This window comes from Salmo salar, chromosome 16, assembly GCF_965601325.2.
Source record: "Salmo salar chromosome 16, fSalSal1, whole genome shotgun sequence".
Lineage (NCBI taxonomy): Eukaryota > Metazoa > Chordata > Actinopteri > Salmoniformes > Salmonidae > Salmo > Salmo salar.
The window spans coordinates 36,773,461-36,800,000 of NC_138306.1; the positions used below are offsets into that span (position 1 = coordinate 36,773,461).

Here is a 26,540-nt window from a genome sequence, read left to right on the forward strand (position 1 = left end):
TATGTCCTGGATTGCAGGAAGTTTGGCTCCAGTGACGTACTGGGCCGTACGCACTACCCTCTGTAGCGCCTTACGGTCAGATGCCGAGCAGTTGAAATACCAGGTGGTGATGTAACCAGTCAGGATGCTCTCGTTGGTGCAGCTGTAGAACTTTTTGAGGATCTGGGGACCCATGCCAAATCTTTCAGTCTCCTGAGGGGGAAAAGTTTTTGTTGTGCCCTCTTCACGACTGTCTTGGTGTGTTTGGACCATGATAGATCGTTGGACACCAAGGAACTGGAAACTCTCGACCAGCTCCACTACAGCCCCGTTGATGTTAACGGGGGCCTGTTCGGTCTGCCTTTTCCTGTTGTTGTCATGCCCTGATCAGTTTCACCTGTCCTTGTGTTTGTCTCCACCCCCCTCCAGGTGTCACTCATCTTCCCCATTATCCCCTGTCGATTTATACCTGTATTTTCTGTCTGTCTGTTGCCAGTTCGTCTTGTTTGTTCAAGCCTACCAGCATTTTGTCTCAGCTCGTTTTTCCCTAGTCTCTCTTTTTCTCGTCCTCCTGGTTTTTGACCTTTGCCTGACCTGACCCTGTACCCGCCCGCCTGACCACTCTCTGTCTCTGACCCTGAGCCTGCCTGCCATCCTGTACCTTGGCCTCTGTTCTGGATTATCGACCCCTGCCTGCCTTGACCTGTCATTTGCCTGCCCCTGTGGTTACAATAAACATTGTTACTTCACACAGTCTGCACTTGGGTCTTACCTTGATTCCTGATAGTAGTCCACGGTCAGCTTCTTTGTCTTGCTCACATTGAGGGAGAGGTTATTGTCCTGGCATCACAGTTCTCTGACCTCCTCCCTATAGGCTGTCTCATCGTTGTCGGTGATCAGGCCTACCACTGTTGTGTCATCATTTTTGGTGTCATATTCGTGTCATAAGACCTATTCCGAACAAGCTATTACTAGAATGTTGGTTAGGTAATTATTACCCCAGCATCACTGGCATAGCGCAGTTTCTCTGGACCCCTCCACCCCCCCTCCCTAAAATATATATATATTTTTTGGATCTAATCCGTCAGCTGTCAGGCTCTCGCAAAGAGAGCCTGATGCGGCCATTCCCACTGGCAATAGGCTATGTTGTTCAAAGTGGCTAGAGAGGACACAGTAATGAGAGAAAAATCATATAGGCCTACTGGAAAAATAATAAGCTCCTGAAAATATTAGTATTATCATCCTATAGGATGAATCATGAAAAGAACTTGGCTACGTTTCATTCTTTGCACCCATTTAATAAGAGAGGAAATGCAAAACAAGCATCTGTCGTCATTCCTTGATCGCACATGCCGACCATCATGACGCTTACTGTCTACAGTTTTCTTTCTATCTGATTAAAGAGATGAAGTCCAGACAGGCTACGCTTATTTTAGGAAACTTTCTGAATGGACATAGAGAATTAGCAAACTCATACACCCACCCACTGAAAAGGACCCATCATTCAAAGCCACCTGCAGTACATCTCACTCAGACACACAAGCAAATCATATTTCTCCTTTCCCCAAAAACGTATTAAAAACCTTGCCTTAGCTTCAAATCCTTTCTGTACGATATCAAAAATGTGTCTACATTGTAGGATAATGCTAAATCAATGTAGTCTATCATATCAATTCATGAGAAAAGTTTTAAGGGGAAGATATAGAGACTGCTGAGATATAGGCCTAGGCTAAATGAAGACGCTGGGAGACGAATTCAGCTTTCAGCAGGACAATAACCTAAAACACAAGGCCAGATCTACACTGTAGTTGCTTACCAAGAAGACAGTGAATGTTCCTGAGTGGCCGAGTTACAGGGTTGACTTCAATTTGCTTGAAAATCTATGGCAAGACTTGAAAATGGTTGTCTAGCAATGATGAACAACCACTTTTTGAAAATAATAATATCATACAATCCAGGTGCACAAACCTATTAGAGACTTATCCAAAAAGACTCACAATTTTTTGGTTACTACATGATTCCATATGTGTTATTTCATAGTTTTGATGTCTTCACTATTATTCTACAATGTAGAAAATAGTAAAAATCAAGAAAAACCCTTGAATGAGTAGGTGTTCTAAAACTTTTGACCGGTAGTGTATATATATATATACACACGGAGTATACTGAACATTAAGAACACCTGCTCTTTCCATGACATACAGTAGACTGACCAGGTGAATCCAGGTGAAGGCCATAATCCCTTAGTGATGTCACTTGTTAAGTCCCCTTAAATCAGAGTAGAGGAAGGGGAGGAGACAGGTTGAAGAAGGATTTTTAAGCTTTGAGACAATTGAGACACATGGATTGTGTATGTGTGCCATTCAAAGGGTAAATGAGCAAGACAAAATATTTAAGTGCCTTTGAACGGGGTATGGTAGTAGGTGCCAGGCGCACTGGTTTGTGTCAAGAACTGCAACGCTGCTGGGTTTTTCACGCTCAACAGTTTCCAATGTGTATCAAGAATGGTCCACCACCCAAAGGACATCCAGCCTGTGGGAAGCATTGGAGTCAACATGGGCCGGCATCCCTGTGAAACACTTTCGACACCTTGTGGAGTCCATGCCCCGATCACTGGAGTCTGTTCTGAGGGCCAAAGTGTTACTAATGTTTGGTATAGTCAGTTTATATATCTATCATAAGGCTGTATGCCATTTTTGATATACAGTGCCTTCGGAAAGTATTCAGATCCCTTGACTTTAAAAAAAAAAATTTTAGGTTACAGCCGTGTTCTAAAATTGATTCAATTGTTTTTTCCCTCATCAATCTACAGACAATACCCCAAAAACAGTTTTATTAGACATTTTTGCTCATTTATAAAACATATATAAATATGACATTTACTGTGCATAAGTATTCAGACCCTTTACTCAGTACTTTGTTGAAGCACCTTTGGCAGCAATTACAGCATAGAGTCTTCTTGGGTATGACGCTACAAGCTTGGCACACCTGTATTTGGGGAGTTTCTCCCATTCTTCTCTGCAGATCCTCTCAAGCTCTGTCAGGTTTGATGGGGAGCTTCACTGCACAGCTATTTTCAGGTCTTTCCAGAGATGGTCGACTGGGTTCAAGTCCGGGCTCTGGCTGGGCAATTCAAGAACATTCAGAGACTTGTCCCGAATCCACTCCTGCGTTGTCTTGGTTGTATGCTTAGGGTCGTTGTCCTGTTGGAAGGTGAACCTTCACCCCAGTCTGTGGTCCTGAGCGCTCTCGAGCAGGTTTTCATCAAGGATCTCTCTGTACTTTGCTCCGTTCATCTTTGCCTCGATCCTGACAAGTCTCCCAGTCCCTGCCGCTGAAAAACATCCCCACAGCATGATGCTGCCACCACCATGTTTCAACATAAGGATGGTGCCAGGTTTCCTCCAGACGTGACGCTTTGCATTCAGGCCAAAGAGTTGAATATTGTTTTCATCAGACCAGAGAATCTTGTTTTTCATGGTCTGAGAGTCTTTAGGTGCCCTTTGGCAAACTCCAAATGAGTTGTCATGTGCCTTTTACTGAGGAGTGTCTTCCGTCCACTCTACCATAAAGGCCTGATTGGTAGAGTGCTGCAGAGATGGTTGTCCTTCTGGAAGATTCTCCCATCTCTGCAGAGGAACTCTAGAGCTCTGTCAGAGTGACCATAGGGTTCTTGGTTACCTCCCTGACCAAGGCCCTTCTCCCCCGATTGCTCAGTTTGGCCGGGCAGCCATCTCTAGGAAGAGTCTTGGTGGTTTCAAACTTCTTCCATTTAAGAATGATGGAGGCCACTGTACTCTTGGGGACCTTCAATGCTGCAGAAATCTTTTGGTACCCTTCCTCAGATCTGTGCCTCAACACAATCCTGTGTCGGAGCTCTGTGGACAATTCCTTCAAACTCATGGCCTGGTTTTTACTCTGACATGCACTGTCAACTGTGGGACCTTATATAGACAGGTGTGTGCCTTTCCAAATCATGTCCAATTAATTGAATTTACCACAGGTGCACCTCAATCAAGTTGTAGAAACATCTCAAGGATGATCAATGGAAACAGGGTGCACCTGAGCTCAATTTCGAGTCTCATAGCAAAGGGTCTGAACACTTATGTAAATAAGGTATTTCTGTTTTTTGTTTTCGCTTTGTCATGATGAGGTATTATGTGTAGATTGCTGATGATTTTTTTTTTCTTTAATCAATTTTAGAATAAGGCTGTAACGTAAGAAAATGTGGAAAAAGTCAAGCGGTCTGAATACTTTCCGAAGACACTGTAGGCCTATTGTAAATGTGTATTATTGTGGCGTCACCATCTTCATTGCATATTAATTTGACAGAGGTAATGAACTACCCATTGATCAGCACAGCAATTGATAAAACAGGACCATGTTTAAAAAAACAAGTGTTTCTGAGCTCATGTCAATATTACACAGGTAAGCAAACAGTTACAGAAATCAGGAATAGAGTCTGGTTCTATAGAGTCCGGTTCTATAGACCTCTACTGTATATGAGAAACTGTGTCCAACAGACCACCACCTGTTGTTATGATGGTGACATACTGAACAAAAAAAAATGTTATTAAATAATGATGCTAAAATAATGATTTAAGGAAATACAGGCAGGCACCACATTTCTACAAGACAAAACAGCTGGCTCAATCAAGCATTATGGTCTTGTAATTATAAAAGCAAAGCTTACTTTCATATAATAAAAAAAAGCTTGAAAGGGTAGAGGAATGGGATTAGTGTGGTGTTTGAAGAATCCAATGCTTTAACTTGTATGCGGTACGAATCCCATTATTGTGGGAGCACCTCTAAGAGTATGAATTAGGCTGTTTGAGAAGGTTTGAATCCTAAGCAACCTGCATACATATTGTTTGAAATACAATATAACAACATAGCTACTGTAGTAGGTCAAAGCTGTGTGCTGGAAAACCTTGGTAGAGCATGGGTTGAGTAGGCATTGTGGTGCTCTTGAATTTCCTTTCTTTTTCAGCTTCACTTAAAACATTGTTTTTTTGTTTTTTTAATTAGCTATAACCTTGGTTGTCCTGCTTAACAGTGTTTTGTAAACATTCCACTTGAGAGAGAGCACAGAGAGAGAGCGAGCTCAGAAAGAGTGTGCAGAGAGAAAGAGAGCACAGAGAGAGAGAGCACAGAGAGAGTACAGAGACTTGGCCATCAGATACCCACTCCTTTGACCTGCACACATCAGACTGTGGGCAGGTCAATAATTCACAGAATTGATTCCTGCAGATAAACAGAGCTCTATGTCTGTCTGTCTGCACATGCTCCTCATAGGACTCAGCACTCAGACACATGTGAGAAGGCCTGCTCTCTCTCCATCCCTTCTGCTTCTTTGGCACATTAACCATTCAGTTACACACACTCGCACAAACACACACACACTTGTGCTCACACACTGACATGGCGGCGGCACACACACACTCACGGATACACACACCCACACAAACAAATTATAATATCACATTACAGATATCGATCCATACCATTTTTGCAGGATCGCAGTTATCTGACTCCCTGCCACTAACTCCCTGAATGCACTCAACATCCATAGCCTTTATTCCTTCCAACCCTGTCTGTATCTGCCACCCTTCTCCATTTAGACCTTCCCCACCTACCTCTGTTTATTCTAGCCCTTCCTCTCTCCTGTCCATTATCCTCTCACAGTTACGTGTATCCACACCTATAGTGACGCCTGTTCTGTTCTTTCTGCCTCCCTTCCTGTTTCCTTCGATAGTCCTCTGGGATTCTTGGACAGTTCACACTGGTCACAGAAGTCAGTTCAACGTCTAGTTTTGATTTACATGTAGTTGACTTTGTAACTAAGGTGAATTCAACATGACATCAACACAAATTTCACCATGTCATTGGATTTCGGTTCAAAGTTGGGTGAAAAAAAGACGAAATGCCCTTACAATGATGACTTTTTTCAAATTCAGTCAGTTTTTCACATTGATTCAATGTCATCACATTTTTTGTTTGAAATGACGTGGAAAACAACATTGACTCAACCAGTTTTTGCCCAGTGGGTTGTAACTTGTGAGGCACAGAGGTGGAACTATACTGTTTATGCTGGAATGTTTATGATGCCATTAAGGGATTTGAGATTGTTTTATGTCATGTGTTCCAAAAAAAAATGCCTTTTATGTTGTTGTAGTTTTTTCAAGTTTATGTTGTTCAACTGGCTGTGTTTGTTAGACAGAAGTCAATGAGGCCACCTGGCCCCTGCTTCCAGTCCCTTCTGTTTATAGGAAGGAACACTTCCCTAACCTGTCTGTCAGGTCACTATGTACTGTGCAAGAATGCACACACGCACTCCCTCTGCGTGGGTTCAATGACAGCCTGTGTCTGTGAGAAACTGGAAATGAGAATGAAATGCAGCCAGGAAATTTTGGCAACAGTTCTGAAGCTAAATGTCTCTATTGTAATAAAGGTGACTATGGCCACTGGGACTACTAAAATTAGTTTAAAGATTGTAAAGGGTGATTTACGGTCTTCCCTGTAGCTCAGTTGGTAGATCATGGTGTTTGCAACGCCAGGGTTGTGGGTTCGATTCCCACGGGGGGCCAGCACAGAAAAAAAAATGAATGAAATGTATGCATTCACTACTGTAAGTCGCTCTGGATAAGAGCGTCTGCTAAATGACTAAAATGTGATTCTGCTAGTATTATATGGGCGATTCCGCGGGAGCAGAAAATATTTTGGGAATCTCAGGTTGTTCTGGCAATTGTCAGTAGAAACTTCATGGTTTTTACATTTGTATTTACTTTTTTTAAATCGTGATGAAAGTGGGCCATTTTAGGCACTTTTTAGACATATACCTGCCTCCTGTAAGACCCTATGATCTATGAGCTGTACAGGATACAGACAACATCTTGGGTTCATTATACTCCTTACACTCTTAGAAAAGAAGGTGCTATCTAGAAACTACACTGAACAAAAATATAAATGCAACTTTCAGCCATTTCATTTTACTGAGTTACAGTTCATGAAAGGAAATCAGTCAATTGAATTAAATTCATTAGGCCCTAATCTATGGATTTCACGTGACTGGGCAGGGATGCAGCCATGGGTGGGCCTGGCTGCCAAGTGGGTGGGCCTATGCCCTCCCAGGCCCACCCACTGGGGAGCCAGGCCCAGTCAATCAGAATTAGTTTTTACGACAAAAGGGCTTTATTACAGACAGAAATACTCTTCCATTTCATCAGCAGTCAGGGTGGCTGGTCTCAGACGATCCCGCAGGTCAAGAAACCGGATGTGGAGGTCCTGGGCTGGCGTGGTTACACATGGTCTGCGGTTGTGAGGACGGTTGTACTTACTGCCAAATTCTCTAAAACGACGTTGGAGGCAGCTTATGGTAGATACATTAACATTCAATTATCTGTCAGCATGCCAATTGCACGCTCCCTCAAAACTTGAGACATCTGTGGCATTGTGTTGTGTGACAAAACTGCACATTTGAAAGTGGCCTTTTATTGTCCCCAGCACAAGGTACACATGTGTAATGATCATGCTGTTTAATCAGCTTCCTGATATGCCACACCTATCAGGTGTATGGATAATCTTGGCAAAGGAAAAATGCTCACTACCAGGGATGAAAACAAATTTGTGCACAAAATTTTTGAGAAATAAGCTTTTTGTGCGTATGAAACATTTCTGGGATCTTTTATTTCAGCTCATGAAACATATTACATGTTGCGTTTATATATTTTTTGTTCAATATAAAAGGGTTCTTTGGCTGTCCCCATAGGAAAACACTTTGAAGAACCCATTTTTGGTTCTCTTTTGGTGCTCTTTTGGGTGTCAGTTGGCTTTTCATAGCTGGGCATTCAGAGATCGAGACAGCAGGTGCGGTAGAGAGAGAGAGAGAGGGAGAGTCGAAAACAGCAGGTCCGAGACAAGGTAGTATGTCCAGGGAACAGGTCAGGGTTCCATAGCCACATGCAGAACAGTTGAAACTAGAGCAGCAGCACGACCAGGTGGACAGCCAGGAGTCATCGGTCTAGGTAGTCCGGAGGCATGGTCCTAGGTAGAGGTCGACCGATTATGATTTTTCAATACCGATACCGATTATTGGAGGACCCCCCCCCCCCCCAAAAAAAAAGCCGGTGCCGATTAACCGGCCGATTTAAAAAAAATTTTTAATAATGACAATTACAACAATACTGAATGAACACTTATTTTAACTTAATATAATACATCAATAAAATAAATTTAGCCTCAAATAAATAATGAAACATGTTCAATTTGATTTAAATAATGCAAAAACAAAGTGTTGGAGAAGAAAGTAAAAGTGCAATATGTGCCATGTAAAAAAGCTAACGTTTAAGTTCCTTGCTCAGAACATGAGAACATGTGAAAGCTGGTGGTTCCTTTTAACATGAGTCTTCAGTATTCCCAGGTAAGGTGTTTTAGGGTGTAGTTATTATAGGAATTATAGGACTATTTCTCTCTACACGATTTGTATTTCATATACCTTTGACTATTGGATGTTCTTATAGGCACTTTAGTATTGCCAGTGTAACAGTATAGCTTCTGTCCCTCTCCTTGCTCCTACCTGGGCTCGAACCAGGAACACATCGACAACAGCCACCCTCGAAGCAGCGTTACCCATGTAGAGGAAGGGAAAAAACTACTCCAAGTCTCAGAGAGAGTGACGTTTGAAACGCTATTAGCGCGCACCCCGCTAACTAGCTAGCCATTTCACATCGGTTACACCAGCCTAATCTCAGGAGTAGATAGGCTTGAAGTCATAAACAGCGCAATGCATTGCGAAGGGCTGCTGGCAAAATGCACGAAAGTGCTATTTTGAATGAATGCTTACGAGCCTGCTGGTGCCTACCAACGCTCAGTCAGACTGCTCTATCAAATCATAGACTTAATTATAACATAATAACACACAGAAACACGAGCCTTAGGTCATTAATATGGTCGAATCCGGAAACTATCATCTCGAAAACAAAACGTTATTCCTGTTACATTGCACAACCTTCAGTGTTATGTCATAATTACATTGTCACGATCGTCGTCGGTTATTGAGGACCAAAACGCAGCAGGTATGTGTATGCTCATCTTGTTTATTAACTTCCAAAAAACGAACGTACAAAAAAACACGAACGATTGACAAACTGACAGTCTGGTAAGGCACTAGGCTAAACACAGAACAATCACCCACAAATAACAAACACAAACACACCCTAATATATGTGACTCTCAATCAAAGGCAGATAGAGAACACCTGCCTTCAACTGAGAGTCCCAACCCCAATTAACCCAACATAGAACCAGACATACTAGACTAAACATAGAATACATGGAAACCAAACAGTGCCCAAAAACCCCGGAATACTAAATCAAATGCCCCTTCAACAAACACACCACCCCGAACCACATAAAACGAATACCCTCTGCCACGTCCTGACCAAACTACAATACTAATTAACCTTTATACTGGCCAGGACGTGACAGTACCCCCCCCTTAAAGGTGCTAACCCCGGAAGCACCTTAAAACAAAAAAAACAACCCCAAACAACAAAACCAAAATTCCCCTCTACTAAAGGGAGGGAAGGGAGGGTGGCTGCCGTCAACGACGGCACTGTGCTACACCCCCCCTCCCCAACCCACCTATATCTGGCGGTGGCTCTGGTTCCGGCCGTTCCAGGCTGTCGGGCCACTCTGGCATCGCCGGGGGGCAGTCGGGCCACTCTGGCATCGCCGGGGGGCAGTCGGGGCAGTCTGGCAACTCGGGACAGTCTGGCAACTCGGGACAGTCTGGGCAGTCTGGCAACTCGGGACAGTCTGGCAACTCGGGACAGTCTGGGCAGTCTGGCAACTCGGGACAGTCTGGGCAGTCTGGCAACTCGGGACAGTCTGGGCAGTCTGGCAACTCGGGACAGTCTGGCAACTGGGGGCAGTCTGGCAACTGGGGACAGTCTGGCAACTGGGGACAGTCTGGGCAGTCTGGCAACTGGGGACAGTCTGGGCAGTCTGGCAACTGGGGACAGTCTGGGCAGTCTGGCAACTGGGGACAGTCTGGGCAGTCTGGCAACTGGGGACAGTCTGGGCAGTCTGGCCACTCGGGACAGTCTGGGCAGTCTGGCCACTCGGGACAGTCTGGGCAGTCTGGCCACTCCGGCAGTTCTGGGCAGTCTGGCCACTCCGGCAGTTCAGGGCAGTCTGGCCACTCCGGCAGTTCAGGGCAGTCTGGCCACTCCGGCAGTTCAGGGCAGTCTGGCCACTCCGGCAGTTCAGCGCAGTCTGGCCACTCCGGCAGTTCAGCGCAGTCTGGCCACTCCGGCAGTTCAGCGCAGTCTGGCCACTCCGGCAGTTCAGCGCAGTCTGGCCACTCCGGCAGTTCAGCGCAGTCTGGCCACTCCGGCAGTTCAGCGCAGTCTGGCCACTCCGGCAGTTCAGCGCAGTCTGACCTCTCTGGCGACTGTTGACTGGCGGGCAGCTCTGACGACTGTTGACTGGTGGGCAGCTCTGACGACTGTTGACTGGCGGGCAGCTCTGACGACTGTTGACTGGCGGGCAGCTCTGACGACTGTTGACTGGCGGGCAGCTCTGACGACTGTTGACTGGCGGGCAGCTCTGACGACTGTTGACTGGCGGGCAGCTCTGACGACTGTTGACTGGCGGGCAGCTCTGATGACGACTGTTGACTGGCGGGCAGCTCTGATGACGACTGTTGACTGGCGGGCAGCTCTGATGACGACTGTTGACTGGCGGGCAGCTCTGATGACGACTGTTGACTGGCGGGCAGCTCTGATGACGACTGTTGACTGGCGGGCAGCTCTGATGACGACTGTTGACTGGCGGGCAGCTCTGATGACGACTGTTGACTGGCGGGCAGCTCTGATGACGACTGTTGACTGGCGGGCAGCTCTGATGACGACTGTTGACTGGCGGGCAGCTCTGATGACGACTGTTGACTGGCGGGCAAGCTCTGATGAAGACTGTTGACTGGCGGGCAGCTCTGATGACGACTGTTGACTGGTGGGCAGCTCTGATGACGACTGTTGACTGGCGTGGCTGGGTTTACGCACTTGTAGCCTGGTGCGTGGTGCTGGTACTGGGCTTACCAGATTATGAACACGCACCTCCAGGCTAGTGCGGGGAGCGGGAACAGGACGAGTCGGACTGGGTTGACGCACTTCCGGGTCCACACGAGAGACAGGAGCTGGAAACCCAGGGCTATGGAGGCGCACAGTCGGTCTAGATCTTACCTCCTGCACAACCCGCCTTGGCTGGATGGAACTAGTAGCCCTGTACGAGCGGGGTGCTCGTACAGGGCAGACTGGGCTGTGCAGGGGCCTGATGGTAGCCGTGCGTAGAGCGGGAGTTGGGTAGCCTGGTCCTCGGAGGCGTACCGGCGACCAGATGCGCTGCGCAGGCATCCTCCTACCAGGCTGGATGCCCGCTCTAGCACGGCACCTGCGAGGAGCTGGAATAACGCGCACCGGATTGTGCGTGCGTATGGGTGAGATAGTGCGCTCCTCAGCGCAACATAGCGCTCTCCACCCCATACGCTCCTCCATATAACCACGGGTAGCTGGCTTCCGGCTCTTCTTACGCCTAGCCAAACTACCCGTGTGCCCCCCCAAAAAAAATTATTGGGGGTGCCTCTCGTGCTTCTCCCTCAGCGCGTCCATGGTCTCGTACCTACGCCTCTCTGCCTTGGCTGCCTCAATTTCCCACTGCGGGCGGCGATACTCCCCAGCCTGGTGCCAAGGTCCGGCCCCGTCCAGAACTTCCTCCCAGGTCCACTTCTCCCGCCAGTCCAACTCGAATTCCCTCTGCTCCTTCTTCTGCTGCTTGGTCCATAGTTGGTGGGTGATTCTGTCACGATCGTCGTCGGTTATTGAGGACCAAAACGCAGCAGGTATGTGTATGCTCATCTTGTTTATTAACTTCCAAAAAACGAACGTACAAAAATAACAAAAAAACACTAACGATTGACAAACTGACAGTCTGGTAAGGCACTAGGCTAAACACAGAACAATCACCCAGAAATAACAAACACAAACACACCCTAATATATGGGACTCTCAATCAAAGGCAGATAGAGAACACCTGCCTTCAACTGAGAGTCCCAACCTCAATTAACCCAACATAGAACCAGACATACTAGACTAAACATAGAATACATGGAAACCAAACAGTGCCCAAAAACCCCGGAATACTAAATCAAATGCCCCTTCAACAAACACACCACCCCGAACCACATAAAACGAATACCCTCTGCCACGTCCTGACCAAACTACAATACTAATTAACCTTTATACTGGCCAGGACGTGACATACATAAAATTCTGACAAATTACCCAAAGTGTTGCATATACCCTGACTGCGTGCAATGAACGCAAAATGACACAATTTCACCTGGTTAATATTGCCTGCTAACCTGGATTTCATTTAGCTAAATATGCAGGTTTAAAAATATATACTTCTGTGTATTGATTTTAAGAAAGGCATTGATGTTTATGGTTAGGTACAGTCGTGCAACGATTGTGCTTTTTTCGCAAATGCGCTTTTGTTAAATCATCCCCGTTTGGCGAAGTCGGCTGTCTTTGATAGGAAGAAATAGTCTTCACAGTTCGCAACGAGCCAGGCGGCCCAAACTGCTGCATATACCCTGACTCTGTTTGCAAGAGAAGTGACACATTTTCCCTAGTTAAAAGAAATTCATGTTAGCTGGCAATATTAACTAAATATGAAGGTTTAAAAATATATACTTGTGTATTGATTTTAAGAAAGGCATTGATGTTTATGGTTGGAGCAACGTGTACCTAAGCGATTATATGCAACGCAGGACAGGCTAGATTAACTAGTAATATCATCAACCATGTGTAGTTAACTAGTGATTATGATTGATTGATTGTTTTTTATAAGATAAGTTTAATGCTAGCTAGCATTCGCGTAACCTCGTGGAGTGCAATGTAAAGCAGGTGGTTAGAGCGTTGGACTAGTTAACCGTAAGGTTGCAAGATTGAATCCCTGAGCTGACAAGGTAAAAATCTGTCTTTCTGCCCCTGAACAAGGCAGTTAACCCACCGTTCCTAGGCCGTCATTGAAAATAAGAAGCCTAGTTAAATAAAAGGTCTAAAAAATGTTTTTTAAATCGGCCAAATCTGCGTCCAAAAATACCGATTTCCGATTGTTATGAAAACTTGAAATCGGCCCTAATTAATCGGCCATTCCGATTAATCGGTTGACCTCTAGTCCTAGGGCTCATGTCCTCTGGGAGGGGAGGGAGAGAGAATTAGAGGGAGCATACTTAAATTCACACAGGACACCAGATAAGACAGGAGAATTACACCAGATCAAACAGACTGACCCTAGCACCCCGGCACATAGACCATTGCAGCATATATACTGGAGGCTAAGAAAGGCGGGGTCGGGGGACACTGTGGCCCCGTATGACAATACCCTCGGACAGGGCCAACCAGGCAGGATATAACCCCACCCACTTTGCCAAAGCACAGCCCCCACACCACTAGAGGGATATGAACAGACCACCAACTTACTACCCTGAGACAAAGCTGAGTATAGCCCACAAAGTTCTCCTCCACCACACAAGCCCGAGGGGGCACAAGACCGGACAGGAAGATCACGTCAATGACTCAACCCACTCAAGTTAAGTATAGAGCAAAAAAGCCTGGCATGACATGACGCATCCCTCCTAGGGACGGCATTGAAGAACACTAGTAAGCCAGTGACTCAGCCCCCGTAATAGGGTCAGAGGCAGAGAGTCCCAGTGGAGAGAGGGGAGCCGGCCAGGCAGAGACAGCAAGAGCAGTTCGTCATTCCAGTGCCTTGCCATTCACATTCACACCCCTGGGCCAGACTGCACTCAATCATAGGACCTACTGAAGAGATGAGTCTTCAGTAAAGACTTAAATGTTGAGACCGTGTATATCTCTCTCACATGGATAGGCAGACCATTTCATAAAATTGATCTCAATAGGTGAAACCCTGCCTTCAGCTGTTTGCTTAGAAATTCTAGGGAGAATTAGGAGGCCTGCGTCTTGTGACCATAGCCTATGTGTAGGTATGTACAGCAGGTAGGAGCAAGTCCATGTAATCCTTTGTAGGTTAGCATCAAAACCTTGAAATCAGCCCTAGCCCAGAAAGCCAGTGTCGCGAGGCTAGTACTGGTGTAATATGATTCTTTGGTTCTAGTCAAGATTCTAGCAGCCGTATTTAGCACTAACTGAAGTTTATTTAGTGCTTTACCCAGATAGCCGGAGAGTAGAGCATTGCAGTAGTCTTCTCTAGAAGTGACAAAAGCATGGATTAGATTTTCTGCATTATTTTTGGACAAAAAGTTTCTGATTTTTGAAATGTTATGAAGATGGAAAAAAGCTGCCATTGAAATATTATTGCTATGTTCATCAAAAGAGCGATCAGGGTCCAGAGTAACGCCAAGGTCCTTCACAGTTTTATTTGATACGACTGTACAACTATCAAGATTAATTGTCAGATCAAAGAGTAGATCTCTTTGTTTCTTGGGACCTAGAACTAGCATCTCTATTTTGTCCGAGTTTAAAAGTAAAACATTTTCCCCCATCCACTTCCTTATGTCTGAAACACAGGCTTCCAGGGTAGGCAATTTTGGAGCTTCACCATGTTTCATCGAAATGTACAGCTGTGTTTTGTCTGCATAGCAGTGAAAGTTGACATTGTGTTTCCGAATGACATCACCAAGAGGTAGAATATATAGTGAAAACAATAGTGGTGGTCCTAAAACGGAACCTTGAGGAACACCGAAACTTAAAATTGATTTGTCAGAGGACAAATCATCCTCAGAGATGAACTGATATCTTTCTGACCGATAAGATCTAAACCAGGCAATAACTTGTCCACGTAGACCAATTAGGGTTTCCAATCTCTCCAAAAGAATGTGGTCATCGATGGTGTCAAATGCAGTCTAGAAGCACAAGGACAGATGCCTTGGTCTAACGCCATTAAAAGGTCATTTACCACCTTCACAAGTGCAGTCTCAGTACTATGATGGGGTCTAAAACCAGACCGAAGTGTTTCGTATACATTGTTTGGTCTTCAGGAAGGCAGCTTTTTCCGGGTCAAGATTTGGCTTTTTCAAGAGATGCTTTATTACTGCCACTTTTAGTGAGTTTGGTACACATTCGGAGGATAGGGAGCTGTTTATTATGTTCAAAATAGGAGGGCCAAACACAGGAAGTAGCTCTTTCAGTAGTTTAGTTGGAATAGGCTCCAGTATGCAGCTGGAAGGTTTATATGCCATGACTATTTTTGTGAATGTGTCAAGAGATACAGGATTGAAAAACTTGAGTGTCTTCATTGATCCTAGGTCCTGGCAGTTCTGGGCAGACTCAGGACAATTGAGCTTTGGAGAAATATGCAGATTCAAAGAGAAGTCTGTAATTTTCTTTCTAATGATCATGATCTTTTCGTTGAAGACGTTCATGAAAAGCCATTCTCTCTTGGGAATGCTGCTTTTTAGTTAGCTTTGCGATAGTAAAGTCAATTTTGGATTGTTCTTATTCTCCTCAATTAGGTTGGAAAAATAGGCTGATCGAGCAGCAGTGAGGGCTCTTCGATATTGCACAGTACTGTCTTTCCATGATAATTGGAAGACTTCCAGTTTGGTGGAGAGCCATTTCCATTCCAATTTTCTGGAAGCTTGCTTCAGGGCTCTGGTATTTTCTGTAATACCAGGGAGCTAATTTCTTGTGACAAATGTTTTTTGTTTTTAGGGGTGCGATTGCATCTAGGGTACTACGCAAGGTTAAATGTAGATCTTCAGTTAGGTGGTTAACAGATTTTGGCACTCCAATGTCCTTGGGTACATGGATGGAGTCTGGATAGCGCAGCTTTTGATTATCCTGGGTTGTCTGAGTCTGAGCAGATTATTTGTTGTGATTGCAAACGTAATAAAATGGTGGTCCAATAGTCCAGGATTATGAAGAAAAACATTAAGATCCACAATATTTATTCCATGGGACAAAGGTATGATCCAGGGTATGACCGTGGAAATGTGTAGGTCCAGAGTCGATGATGGCAGGGTGGCAGGTAAGGTGGTGGTGATATGTTCCTTGACTAGTCTCTCAAAGCACTTCATGATGACATAAGTGAGTGCTACGGGGCGATAGTCATTTAGTTCAGTTATCTTTTCCTTTTTTGGTACAGGAACAATGAAGCATGTGGGGACAGCAGACTGGGATAGGGAGCGATTGAGTATATCCGTAAACACACCAGCCAGCTGGTCTGCGCATGCTCTGAGGGCGCGGCTAGGGATGCCGACTGGGTCAGCAGCCTTGCAAGGGTTAACATGTTTAAATGTCTTACTCATGTCGGCCATTCGGAGAAGGAGAGGGGGGCCCGTAGTCCTTGGTAGCGGGCCACGTCGGTGGCACTGTATTATCCTCAAAGCAGGCAAAGAAGGTGTTTAGTTTGCTTGGAAGCAAGACATCGGTGTCTGTGACGTGGCTGGTTTTCTTTTTGTTGTCTGTAATTGCCTGTAGACCCTGCCACATACGTCTCGTGTTTGAGCCGTTGAATTGCGACTCCGCTTTGTCCCTATACTGACATTTCACTTGTTTGATTGTCTTGCGGAGGGAATAACTACACTGTTTATATTCGGCCATATACGGGCGATTTTGCCCAATCTAGATCTAAGGCACAGAAACGGTCTCAATGGGGGTAGAGTTAAGTCTAATTCATGTTTTCTTTTTTGCCATGGAACATCTGGTATTGTAGTATACAAATCTAGTTTGAAGAGTGTGTTGTTACCAACAATATGTCTAAAATAAGATATATCTAAAAAGGTAGTTTTGAGATATCAATGTAAATATTTTTAATGTTGACTAAAGTCATGTGAAATTTTGTATTTCAAAATCTAGACATTCTCCATATTTGAGAGAACACTATAAGGAGTATCCTGACACCAAGATGTTGTCTGTATCATGTGCGTTTCACAGATCATAGGGTCTTAGGGTCTTACAGGAGACATATACAGTATACAGTAGGTCCAGCAACGTCTGGGGTAGGCCGTCATTGTAAATAAGGATTTGTTCTTAACTGACTTGCCTGGTTAAATAAAATAAAAAATCTGAGCAATGAAACTCTAATAAGGAACGCAACAGACTGCAGGGCTGAAGAAATTGCAGTGCATTTCAATGTTGTTAGGATCGAAGTGTTTTTTTTATAGTATTTCAAACACCACATCTCCCATACCGATCTGGATAATAAAAACCCTCCTCCATCTTGTTTGATATGAAGTACTGACTGTGTTTCCCATCGCTTAATTTGTCCAGGTAATGCATCAGTAGAGAGAGCCTCCAGCCCAACCCTCCCTCTCTTCATACCGAGACCCCTCATCCAGACTGAGACTGTCTCCAGCACCAACACACCACTCCCCTCACCCCGCCCTTGCCCCGCCCCACCCAGACATGGCTGCTTCTAAGAGTGGCTACGAGGGCAAGATCGCTGGCCTCTACGACCTGGATCGCACGCTGGGGAAAGGCCACTTCGCCGTGGTCAAGCTGGCCCGCCACGTCTTCACAGGCCAGCTGGTGGCGGTCAAGGTGATTGACAAGACCAAGTTGGACACCATGGCGACGGGCCACCTGCTGCAGGAGGTGCGCTGTATGAAGCTGGTGCAGCACCCCAACGTGGTGCGGCTCTATGAGGTCATTGACACCGCCACCAAGCTCTACCTCATCCTGGAGCTGGGCGATGGAGGGGACATGTATGACTATATCCTGCGCCACGAGGGTGGAGTGGCCGAGGACACGGCTAAAGTTCACTTCGCCCAGATCGTCCAGTCCATCTCCTACTGCCACCGGCTCCATGTGGTGCACCGAGACCTCAAGCCAGAGAATGTGGTGTTCTTCAGGCAGCAGGGAACAGTCAAGCTGACCGACTTCGGCTTCAGCAACCTCTTCAAGCCCGGGACCATGCTGATGACCAGCTGTGGTTCGCTGGCTTACTCCGCCCCAGAGATCCTGCTGGGGGATGAGTATGACGCTCCGGCTGTAGGTAAGACACATGGGGGACCTGGACAGTGGGTGTCTGGATGAGCAGGGGGTCTGTCTGTCCATCTGGATGTCTGGCTGATTAACTTTCTCTCTGTCTGTCTGGCTTGCTGGATGGATGGCTTTTTCTATCATAATGCTCAAGAGATGAGAGAAAGACATACAGTGTCTTCAGAAAATATTCAGACCCTTTAAAAAAAATATTTGTACATTTATTAAAAATTGAAAACAGAAGTACCTTATTTACATAAGTATTCAGACCCTTTACTATGACACTCAAAATTGAGCTCAGGTGCACCCTGTTTCCATTGAGCATCCTTGAGATGTTTCTTCAGCTCGATTGGAGTCCAATTTAATTGATTGGACATGATTTGAAAAGGCACACACCTGTCTATATAAGGTCCCACAGTTGGCAGTGCATGTCAGAGCAAAAACCAAGCCATGAGGTCAAAGGAATTGCCCGTAGAGCTCCGAGACAGGATTGTGTCGAGGCACAGATCTGGGGAAGGGTACCAAAACATTTCTCAAGCATTGAAGGTCCTCAAGAACACAGTGGCCTCCATCATTCTTAAATGGAAGAAGTTTGAAACCACCAAGTTTTCCAAACTCGGTCCTGGTGCCCCCCCTGGGTGCACATTTTGGTTTTTGCCCTAGCACTACAAAGCTGATTAAAATAATCAAAGCTTGATGATGAGTTGGTTATTTGAATCAGCTGTGTAGAGCTAGGGCAAAAACCAAAACGTGCACCCTGGGAGCTCCACAGAATTACCACAAATCCTCTGAGACCAAGATAAAGCTGGAGAAATGAACATCTGTGCAAGCATTCCTCTAGCTCACACAAACACAAGTATATATTCATTGAATCCATATTTAGAATTTACAGAAGCAAAATGTGAAAAGAAATTCAAGGGGATGTAGACTTTCTACACACACACACATACACACACCCACACACACACACACACACACACAAACGTGAACAGATGGAGTAGTCTCTGGGCTGCAGAGAATCTGGAATGGAAATGTAATTTGCGCATGGATAGGCGGCATAGCAATCCTCGCACGGCTTTAATCTAGGCCAGGGACAGTGAAGCTGTGTACATGCCAGGGGGTAGTTGTCTCTGTGTCAGAATAGGAGGATTGTGGGTTGCCACTCACAGTTCAGTATGTCCGCACACTGATGTTGTTTTTAATCTGGTCTGTTTACCGCAGACAGACAGGGTTGTATATGGGCTTTTTCTTCAATTTAAATCTAATTAAATACATTTCATTAAATCAAATGGAGAGTAGTGCAGGGAGAGTGAATGAATTATGAAGATATGTACTAGGTTCCAGACCTGCAGTATTCCTGACCTAAACATTCCCCAAGTACACAGTTCTATCCTGCCCCAGATATATGAACACCTGGCTGCACCTTATTCACCTGACCTCGTTGCTAAGAAAATGGCCTGTTATTGTGAAAACACCATGACATCCTCACACACATGGAACGTGTTGTGGTGCTGTGCCATTATCACCTTAACAGAACACTGAGAGACAGTAAAAGAGGTGAGTGAGGGCAGAGTAATTCCTTCTGTTCCTCGCAGTGTGGAATCCAGTAAACCTATTAGATCTGCTAGGTAATGGCCACCGGCCAGGGAACAGCTGAGTGTTCAATGACACAGACAGACACATATACAGGAGGACAGGATTACAGCTTAGAGGGAATCTAATCAGACTCAAACCTCATCTCAGCACGACACACTACTAGTCCACAGTGTGGTTCTATACATTCCTTAGTCATAACTGCTGATGGAATTGGCCATGTGAAATAATGAAGATCAGCACTACACTAAGTAAAGTATATATTTCCTATGGGTACATACTCTAGAAAATCTAGTTGAGACTGTTTGATGTCGATATTTCAGCACAGTGTGATCCAAGTAGGACTGGTAATACTACAGTACAGGGCTGTATGTGGTGCTGTGCTGGGAGTGTGCCAGGTTGAAAGCCCCTAACTGGGTCAGACCCAGACCAGCCTACCAGGTGACCAGAGCCAAGTGGGCTGCCCACTGTAGAGGGACCGCAGGGGTTTAGGCACGTGCACTGAAACCAAAACCAAAACCACCTCATTCACCTGCAGAATCAGGACCTGGCGTGAGCACCTACGCACCTTAAACATGCCCCCAAAATAAAGACTACACAAGCCAGCCCAGGAGATTTGTGACAGAATCCTTAGATCTGTATTCTCTGATCAGTCCTGTGTGTGTCACTGTGTGTTTGGGCTGTGCTCACCTACATTTGTAGTGGATGCTTTCATTCCCTCTGGTTAATACATTCGCTTGATGTACCAGCTAATCCACAAACACATCTGCGACACACTTTTGTAAAAAATCAAAACATGTTTATTGGCTTGCATGGCAGTGGCACTGCTGTAAAATAAAATCCCACATTTTTGGGCCTATTGCACGTGGGTGGCTTTGGCATTGTGTGTGAGACTGTGTGAACTGACCAGAGAAAGGTCCCATTCCCCAACCAACACACGACACGGGACAGGTTTCTGGCATTAACCTGGTTTGAGCCCGCTCATGATGACCCAGTGATTAGTGCCCTGTCTAAACAGAGCCTGGGAAACACACACATAGCAATGTGGCTGAAGAGACCTTTTTCTAGTGTCAACTTGTCTCTGATGTTATCTGACAGGCTTCGTTGAAGTCAAGCTGGGACAAGGCCTGACGAGTGTGGGTGTGTGTGGGGGAGGGGGTCCTATTACTACAGGATTCTATATGTCATTCTATGGTCTAGTCTCTGTGACTCAGTAGTCTTCAGATGACACCTGAAAACCCCATGGATGGAGACTGAGTCAGAGTGGTGTACAGTTACAGTATGACTGACTCTGAATGAATATTCTTTAGCTCAGCATGCTATTATTTTGGTCCACTGATCAGGTGCTGGTTTAATCCACACATTAGGCCTCAGTGACAGAGTGCCAGCTGAGAGAGGCAGCTCGCTCACTGAGGCCTGCTGCCACTACACTGCCATACAGCCCTGCTAATGATAACGCAACACTGCAAAGCATAACAAAACACAGCACAGGGTTGAGGTCAACTCCATTTCAATTCAGGCAATTCAGAAAGTGAATCGAATTTCCAGTGCAAGAATTTCCAACCACTCTGACGGTAAATGACACCTGGAAGATTGGACTTTCATCTGCTGAAGGGACAGAACATGGCCCTGCAGCAAACTGCCAGGTGTGAAAGAAGAGCTGTAGAGACACACACATATATACACATATACATGAACACACGCACCTGCACCTGCACCCGCCCACATGTAGAATCATGTATTGACTATTTGTACACTGTGTACTGTATATTGTATGGAATATTGTATAGGTGGGTACTGTATACTGCTATGAATGGACCTCCAGGGGCATTGAACTGAGTGTCTGTCTCCTAGTTATTATGAGAGCAGTGTGACTGTCTGAACACAGTGGAAATATGATGAGGCAGAGACAATCAGAGGCCTGTGTGTGCAGAGTGCATAGTGCAGAGTCATGCAGGGTTCGTCCCATACCCAAGGCGATCTGACAGGGAGTCTGTTTTTTGTGTCTAACACATGGCTGTTAACGTTACATAAGCCAAACCAAGCAGTGTGGGGAAGAACAGATAGTCAGATACCATCTCAGGCCCTCTGTCTTGTCTTGTGTCCTGGGCTATTTCAGTAGATCTCGTCTGTCTACCTCTGTTCTGCCTTAACATTCAAGTCTACTTCACAGGCAGACATTTTCATTATGTATTTGTCACGTCTGCTCCCGCTCTTCCCCCCCAAGCGCCAGGCTGCCCAGCATCACGCACTCCTATCATCTATTACGCACACCTGCCTTCCCTCGTCGCGCGTATCTGCGATATTGGACTCACCTGGACTCACTCATCATCTGTTTATTACCTCCCCTATATTTGTCAGTTCCCTTGCTCTGTTCCCTGCTGATGCATTAATTGTCTTTTGTTTTTGTTACCTGTTTGCTGGCGCTGTTCCTGTCTCGTTCCATGTCCGTTATTTATTCAATGTTTTACTCCCTGTACCTGCTTCGTCTCTCCAGCGTCATTCATGTGACAGTATTTCTCTAAATCTGTAGTAGACAAACTAGTTGACATGTCAAATCTTTAGGTTAACCAAACATTTAAATGATCGTCAATTAAGAGCAGTAGGATTAAGTAATATATTTTAACAAAAGAGCAAGTACTTTTGATGTATTTGTATACATGTATTTCTAGATGAAACACTAAATAAGTTTGGTGAGAAGGTGACCATGAATTTGTGTTGTACTTTGTCAATTGAAAATGTGCTTAGAGTTTTGAAACCACTGCCTTTTTGATGATCTGTTTTGAGTTTTGTACTAAGAGTTATGAACAGATGGGGTGAGGTTTAGAGGGAGGGAGAGATGTAGATGGGAGAGAGCTCTCATTATGTACTCTAGAACAGAGTATTTCCTTTGAGTGAGGGAGCGGATTTCTCCTCTGGAGACAAACACCATCTGCTGGGATATTTAGAGAGAGAGGGCGGAGAGGAGGAGCAGGAAGAGAGGGAGGGGAGGGGGAGAGGGCACAGGGAGAGAGAGAGAGAGGGGGAGCAGGGTGCAGGTAGAGAGAGGGCACAGGGAGAGAGGGAGAAAGAGAGAAAGAGAGAGAGAGGGGGGGGCACAGGTAGAGAGAGAGGGCACAGGTAGAGAGAGGGCACAGGGAGAGAGAGAGAGAGGGGGGGAGCAGGGTGCAGGTAGAGAGAGGGCACAGGGAGAGAGGGAGAAAGAGAGAAAGAGAGAGAGAGGGGGGGCACAGGTAGAGAGAGAGGGCACAGGTAGAGAGAGAGGGCACAGGTAGAGAGGGAGAAAGAGAGAGAGGGGGAGGGCACAGGGAGAGAGAGAGGGCACAGGTAGAGAGAGAGGGCACAGGTAGAGAGAGAGAGAGAGAGAGAGAGAGAGAGGGCACAGGGAGAGGGGGAGAGCAGAGAAAGAGAGTACAGAGATTTGGCCGTCAGACGCCCACTCCATTGACCTGCACACATCAGACTGTGGGCAGGTCAATAATTAGCAGCATTGAGCTCTGTGTATGTCTGTCTGCACATGATCCTCATATTCACACACTTGAACGAATGCACACATACAATATATATTGAACAAAAATGTAACCGCAACATGTAAAGTGTTGATCCTATGTTTCATGAGCTGTAATAAAATGCAATGCATTTACATCCTAATAGTGAGCATTTCTCCTTTTCCAAGATAATCCATCCACCTGACAGGTGTGGCATATCAAGAACCTGATTGAACAGCATGATCATTACACGAGTGCACCTTGTGCTGGGGACAATAAATGGCCACTCTAAAATTTCACACAATAGGCCGCAGATGTCTCAAGTTGAGGGAGCGTGCAATTGGCGTGCTGACTGCAGGAATGTCCACCAGAGCTGTTTCCAGATAATTTAATGTTCCAACGTCATTTTAGAGAATTTGGCAATACGCCCAACCGGCCTCACAGACCACGTTTAACCACGCCAGCCCAGGACCTCCACATCCAGCTTCTTCACCTGCGGGATCGTCTGAGACCAGTAACCCGGACAGCTGATGAAACTGTGGGTTTGCACAACTGAAGAATTTCTGCATAAACTGTCAGAAACCGTCTCAGGGAAGCTCATCTGTGTGCTCGTCATCCTCAACAGGGTCTTGACCTGGCTGCATTTCGGCATCGTAACCGACTTCAGTGGGCAAATTCTCACCTTCGATGACCACTAGTATGCTGGAGAAGTTTGCTCTTCACAGATTAATCCCGGTTTCAACTGTACCAGACAGATGGCAGACAGCGAGTATGGCGTCATGTGGGTGAGTGGTTTACCACCATGAGTGCCCCATGGTGGTGGTGGGGTTATGGTATTGCATTTTATTGATGGCAATTTGAATGCAACGAGATACCGTGATGAGATCCTGAGGCCCGTTGTCGTGCCATTCATCCACCGCCATCACCTCATGTTTCAGCATGATAATACACGGCCCCATGTCGCTAGGATCTGTACACAATTCCTGGAAGCTGAACATTTTCCAGTTCTTCAATGGCCTGCATATTCATCAGACATGTCAACCATTGAGCATGTTTGGGATGCTCTGGATTGACGTTTTCGACAGCATGTTCCATTTAGGTCATCAGGCTGCTGATTATCCCGCACACCTGTCACCATCGTCTCGCGCACCTGTGCCTCATGACACTCACCTGGACTCCATCACCTCCTTGATTATTTTCTCTATATCTGTCACTCCCCTTGGTTCTTTCCTCAGGCGTTATTGACTCTGTTTTCATGTCGGTGCGTTGTTTGTGTTACGTGTTTATTGTTTCATTTATTTATTAAAACCCCTGAACTTGCTTCCCGACTCTCAGCGCACTTGTTACATTGGGCCTAATTTATTTATTTACATTGACTGATTTCATTATAGGAACTGTAACTCAGTAAAATCTTTGAAATTGTAGCATGTTGCGTTTATATATTTTGTACAGTATATAGAGAGAGATTGTAGGAGACAGAGACAGAACATGAGTATAATCACTGGGATTTCACATGGGTAAAATCTATCCTCATATAGGGCTTTCTCAAATATTTTTTTTTTTAACCTTTATTTAACTAGGCAAGTCAGTTAAGAACAAATTCTTATTTACAATGATGGCCTAGGAACAGTGGGTTAACTGCCTTGTTCAGGGGCAGAACGACAGATTTGCTAAAAGAGAATGTCAGTCAGTAAGAGCATAGCCAGAGCCGGCTATATAGAAGGCTCTGGGCAGGGCCATAGGGACACGGAGTGTCAGTGTGGGTGAGAGGTTGGGTCTCTCTGTCTCATAGGGCCACTCACAGTGTGGGTGAGAGGTTGGGTCTCTCTGTCTCATAGGGCCACTCACAGTGTGGGTGAGAGGTTGGGTCTCTCTGTCTCATAGGGCCACTCACAGTGTGGGTGAGAGGTTGGGTCTCTCTGTCTCATAGGGCCACTCACAGTGTGGGTGAGAGGTTGGGTCTCTCTGTCTCATAGGGCCACTCACAGTGTGGGTGAGAGGTTGGGTCTCTCTGTCTCATAGGGCCACTCACAGTGTGGGTGAGAGGTTGGCCCGGAGTGCTCCAGACATGCGTGCTCCAGACCCTGCCTCTGACACACTGATTGGGGGAGGGAGAGTTACTGTATGTACTCACCCAGCTGTCTGGGACAAAGGCCTGGATCTGTAAACAACATCATTCATTTCAGCCGCTGGAACCAGCCTACTGAGGGACAAGTTATACTGTAGATGTTTGTTGGTTGGTTTGTTCCAGTGATTATTAGGGCAAGGAGTATTTTCTTGATCATGTGTCCTGACCATACAAATATCTAGGCCCTAGTGATCATATAGTATGTGTGTGCATACTCACTTTACGAAGTTTGACAATGTGTTTATGTATCTATGGTGACTGTATGCATGGTGTTTGTGTTACAGATATTTGGTCACTGGGGGTGATCCTCTTCATGCTGGTGTGTGGACAGCCGCCTTTCCAGGAGACCAATGACAGTGAGACGCTCACCATGATCATGGACTGTCGCTACACCGTCCCCGACCATGTCTCCGCAGACTGTACGGAGTGAGTAGCATCACCCTCTCCTTTGAGCCTCCAGCTCTCACACACACCATGCATTAACCTAAACACAGTGCCACACAATGCCGTTTAAATATGTCATGTGGTTTTAGAATTCTCTCAGATGCACTAGAAATAGACTGTGGTTATGCAACAGCGATACATGCAGACACATAATAACCACGATGCCAGTTGTCAGCGCTCCGTGTGTTTCTGAATGCCTTGCCCTAACTTGCCTTACCCCAGTCAGCCCCAGCCAACCTTTATTTTGACAAGGAGTCAGTGCTGAGACCAAGGTCTGGTTTCCAGATGAGCCCTGCATAGCACCACAATACACATCAAAATACAATAAACACATTAAACTACACATTCATATACACAATAAAATACACGTTATTATACACAACAATACATGAAAAGCAAAACAATCATAAAAAACGGTGAAAAGGACCCCTGACAAAAGGCTGAAATGCCCTAGAGGCACCAGTTGTATTGTAGATCATTCCACAAGTAAGGTGCAAGAAAATGAAAGGTTGATTTACCTAACCCTCTAGACACCAGCGGGCTTGATCATTTGTCATTTTAAATCTTAACAGTGATGTTAGGTAAGTCAGACGTTTGTGGAGCATATTGATGTGATCTACTTGACTTCAAAGAGGTGGCTGAGATTTTATTAACCCCATGTCTCCTATCGCCCAAACTCTGAACTTCACGCCTGACTGAGAACCTCGTGCAAACAGCCTTCTGGACACACTCTACCCTGTGCTCTTTGGCTGTTTTTGTCAGAGGGCGCAAGCCAATCACTGAATAGGGAATACAATATTGAAAGTTGATTTAAGGTGGCCAGCCAACCAGTGGGTAGAATAAAGAGATGGCTGAAATGAAAGTATATCTCATGATTTCCAAA

General features: G+C 45.6%; 1 protein-coding gene across 1 annotated transcript in view; it reads left to right on the plus strand.

Annotated features, from left to right (window-relative positions):
- Nucleotides 1-26,540, plus strand: part of LOC106573646 (SNF-related serine/threonine-protein kinase) — a 58,582-nt gene that overhangs the window by 20,117 nt on the left and 11,925 nt on the right. The window contains exons 2-3 of the mRNA XM_014148885.3: nt 17,294-18,017; nt 25,498-25,639. Coding sequence (XP_014004360.1) covers nt 17,429-18,017; nt 25,498-25,639 — 731 coding nt within the window. The 5' untranslated portion in view covers nt 17,294-17,428. The remainder of the gene's footprint in view (nt 1-17,293; nt 18,018-25,497; nt 25,640-26,540) is intronic.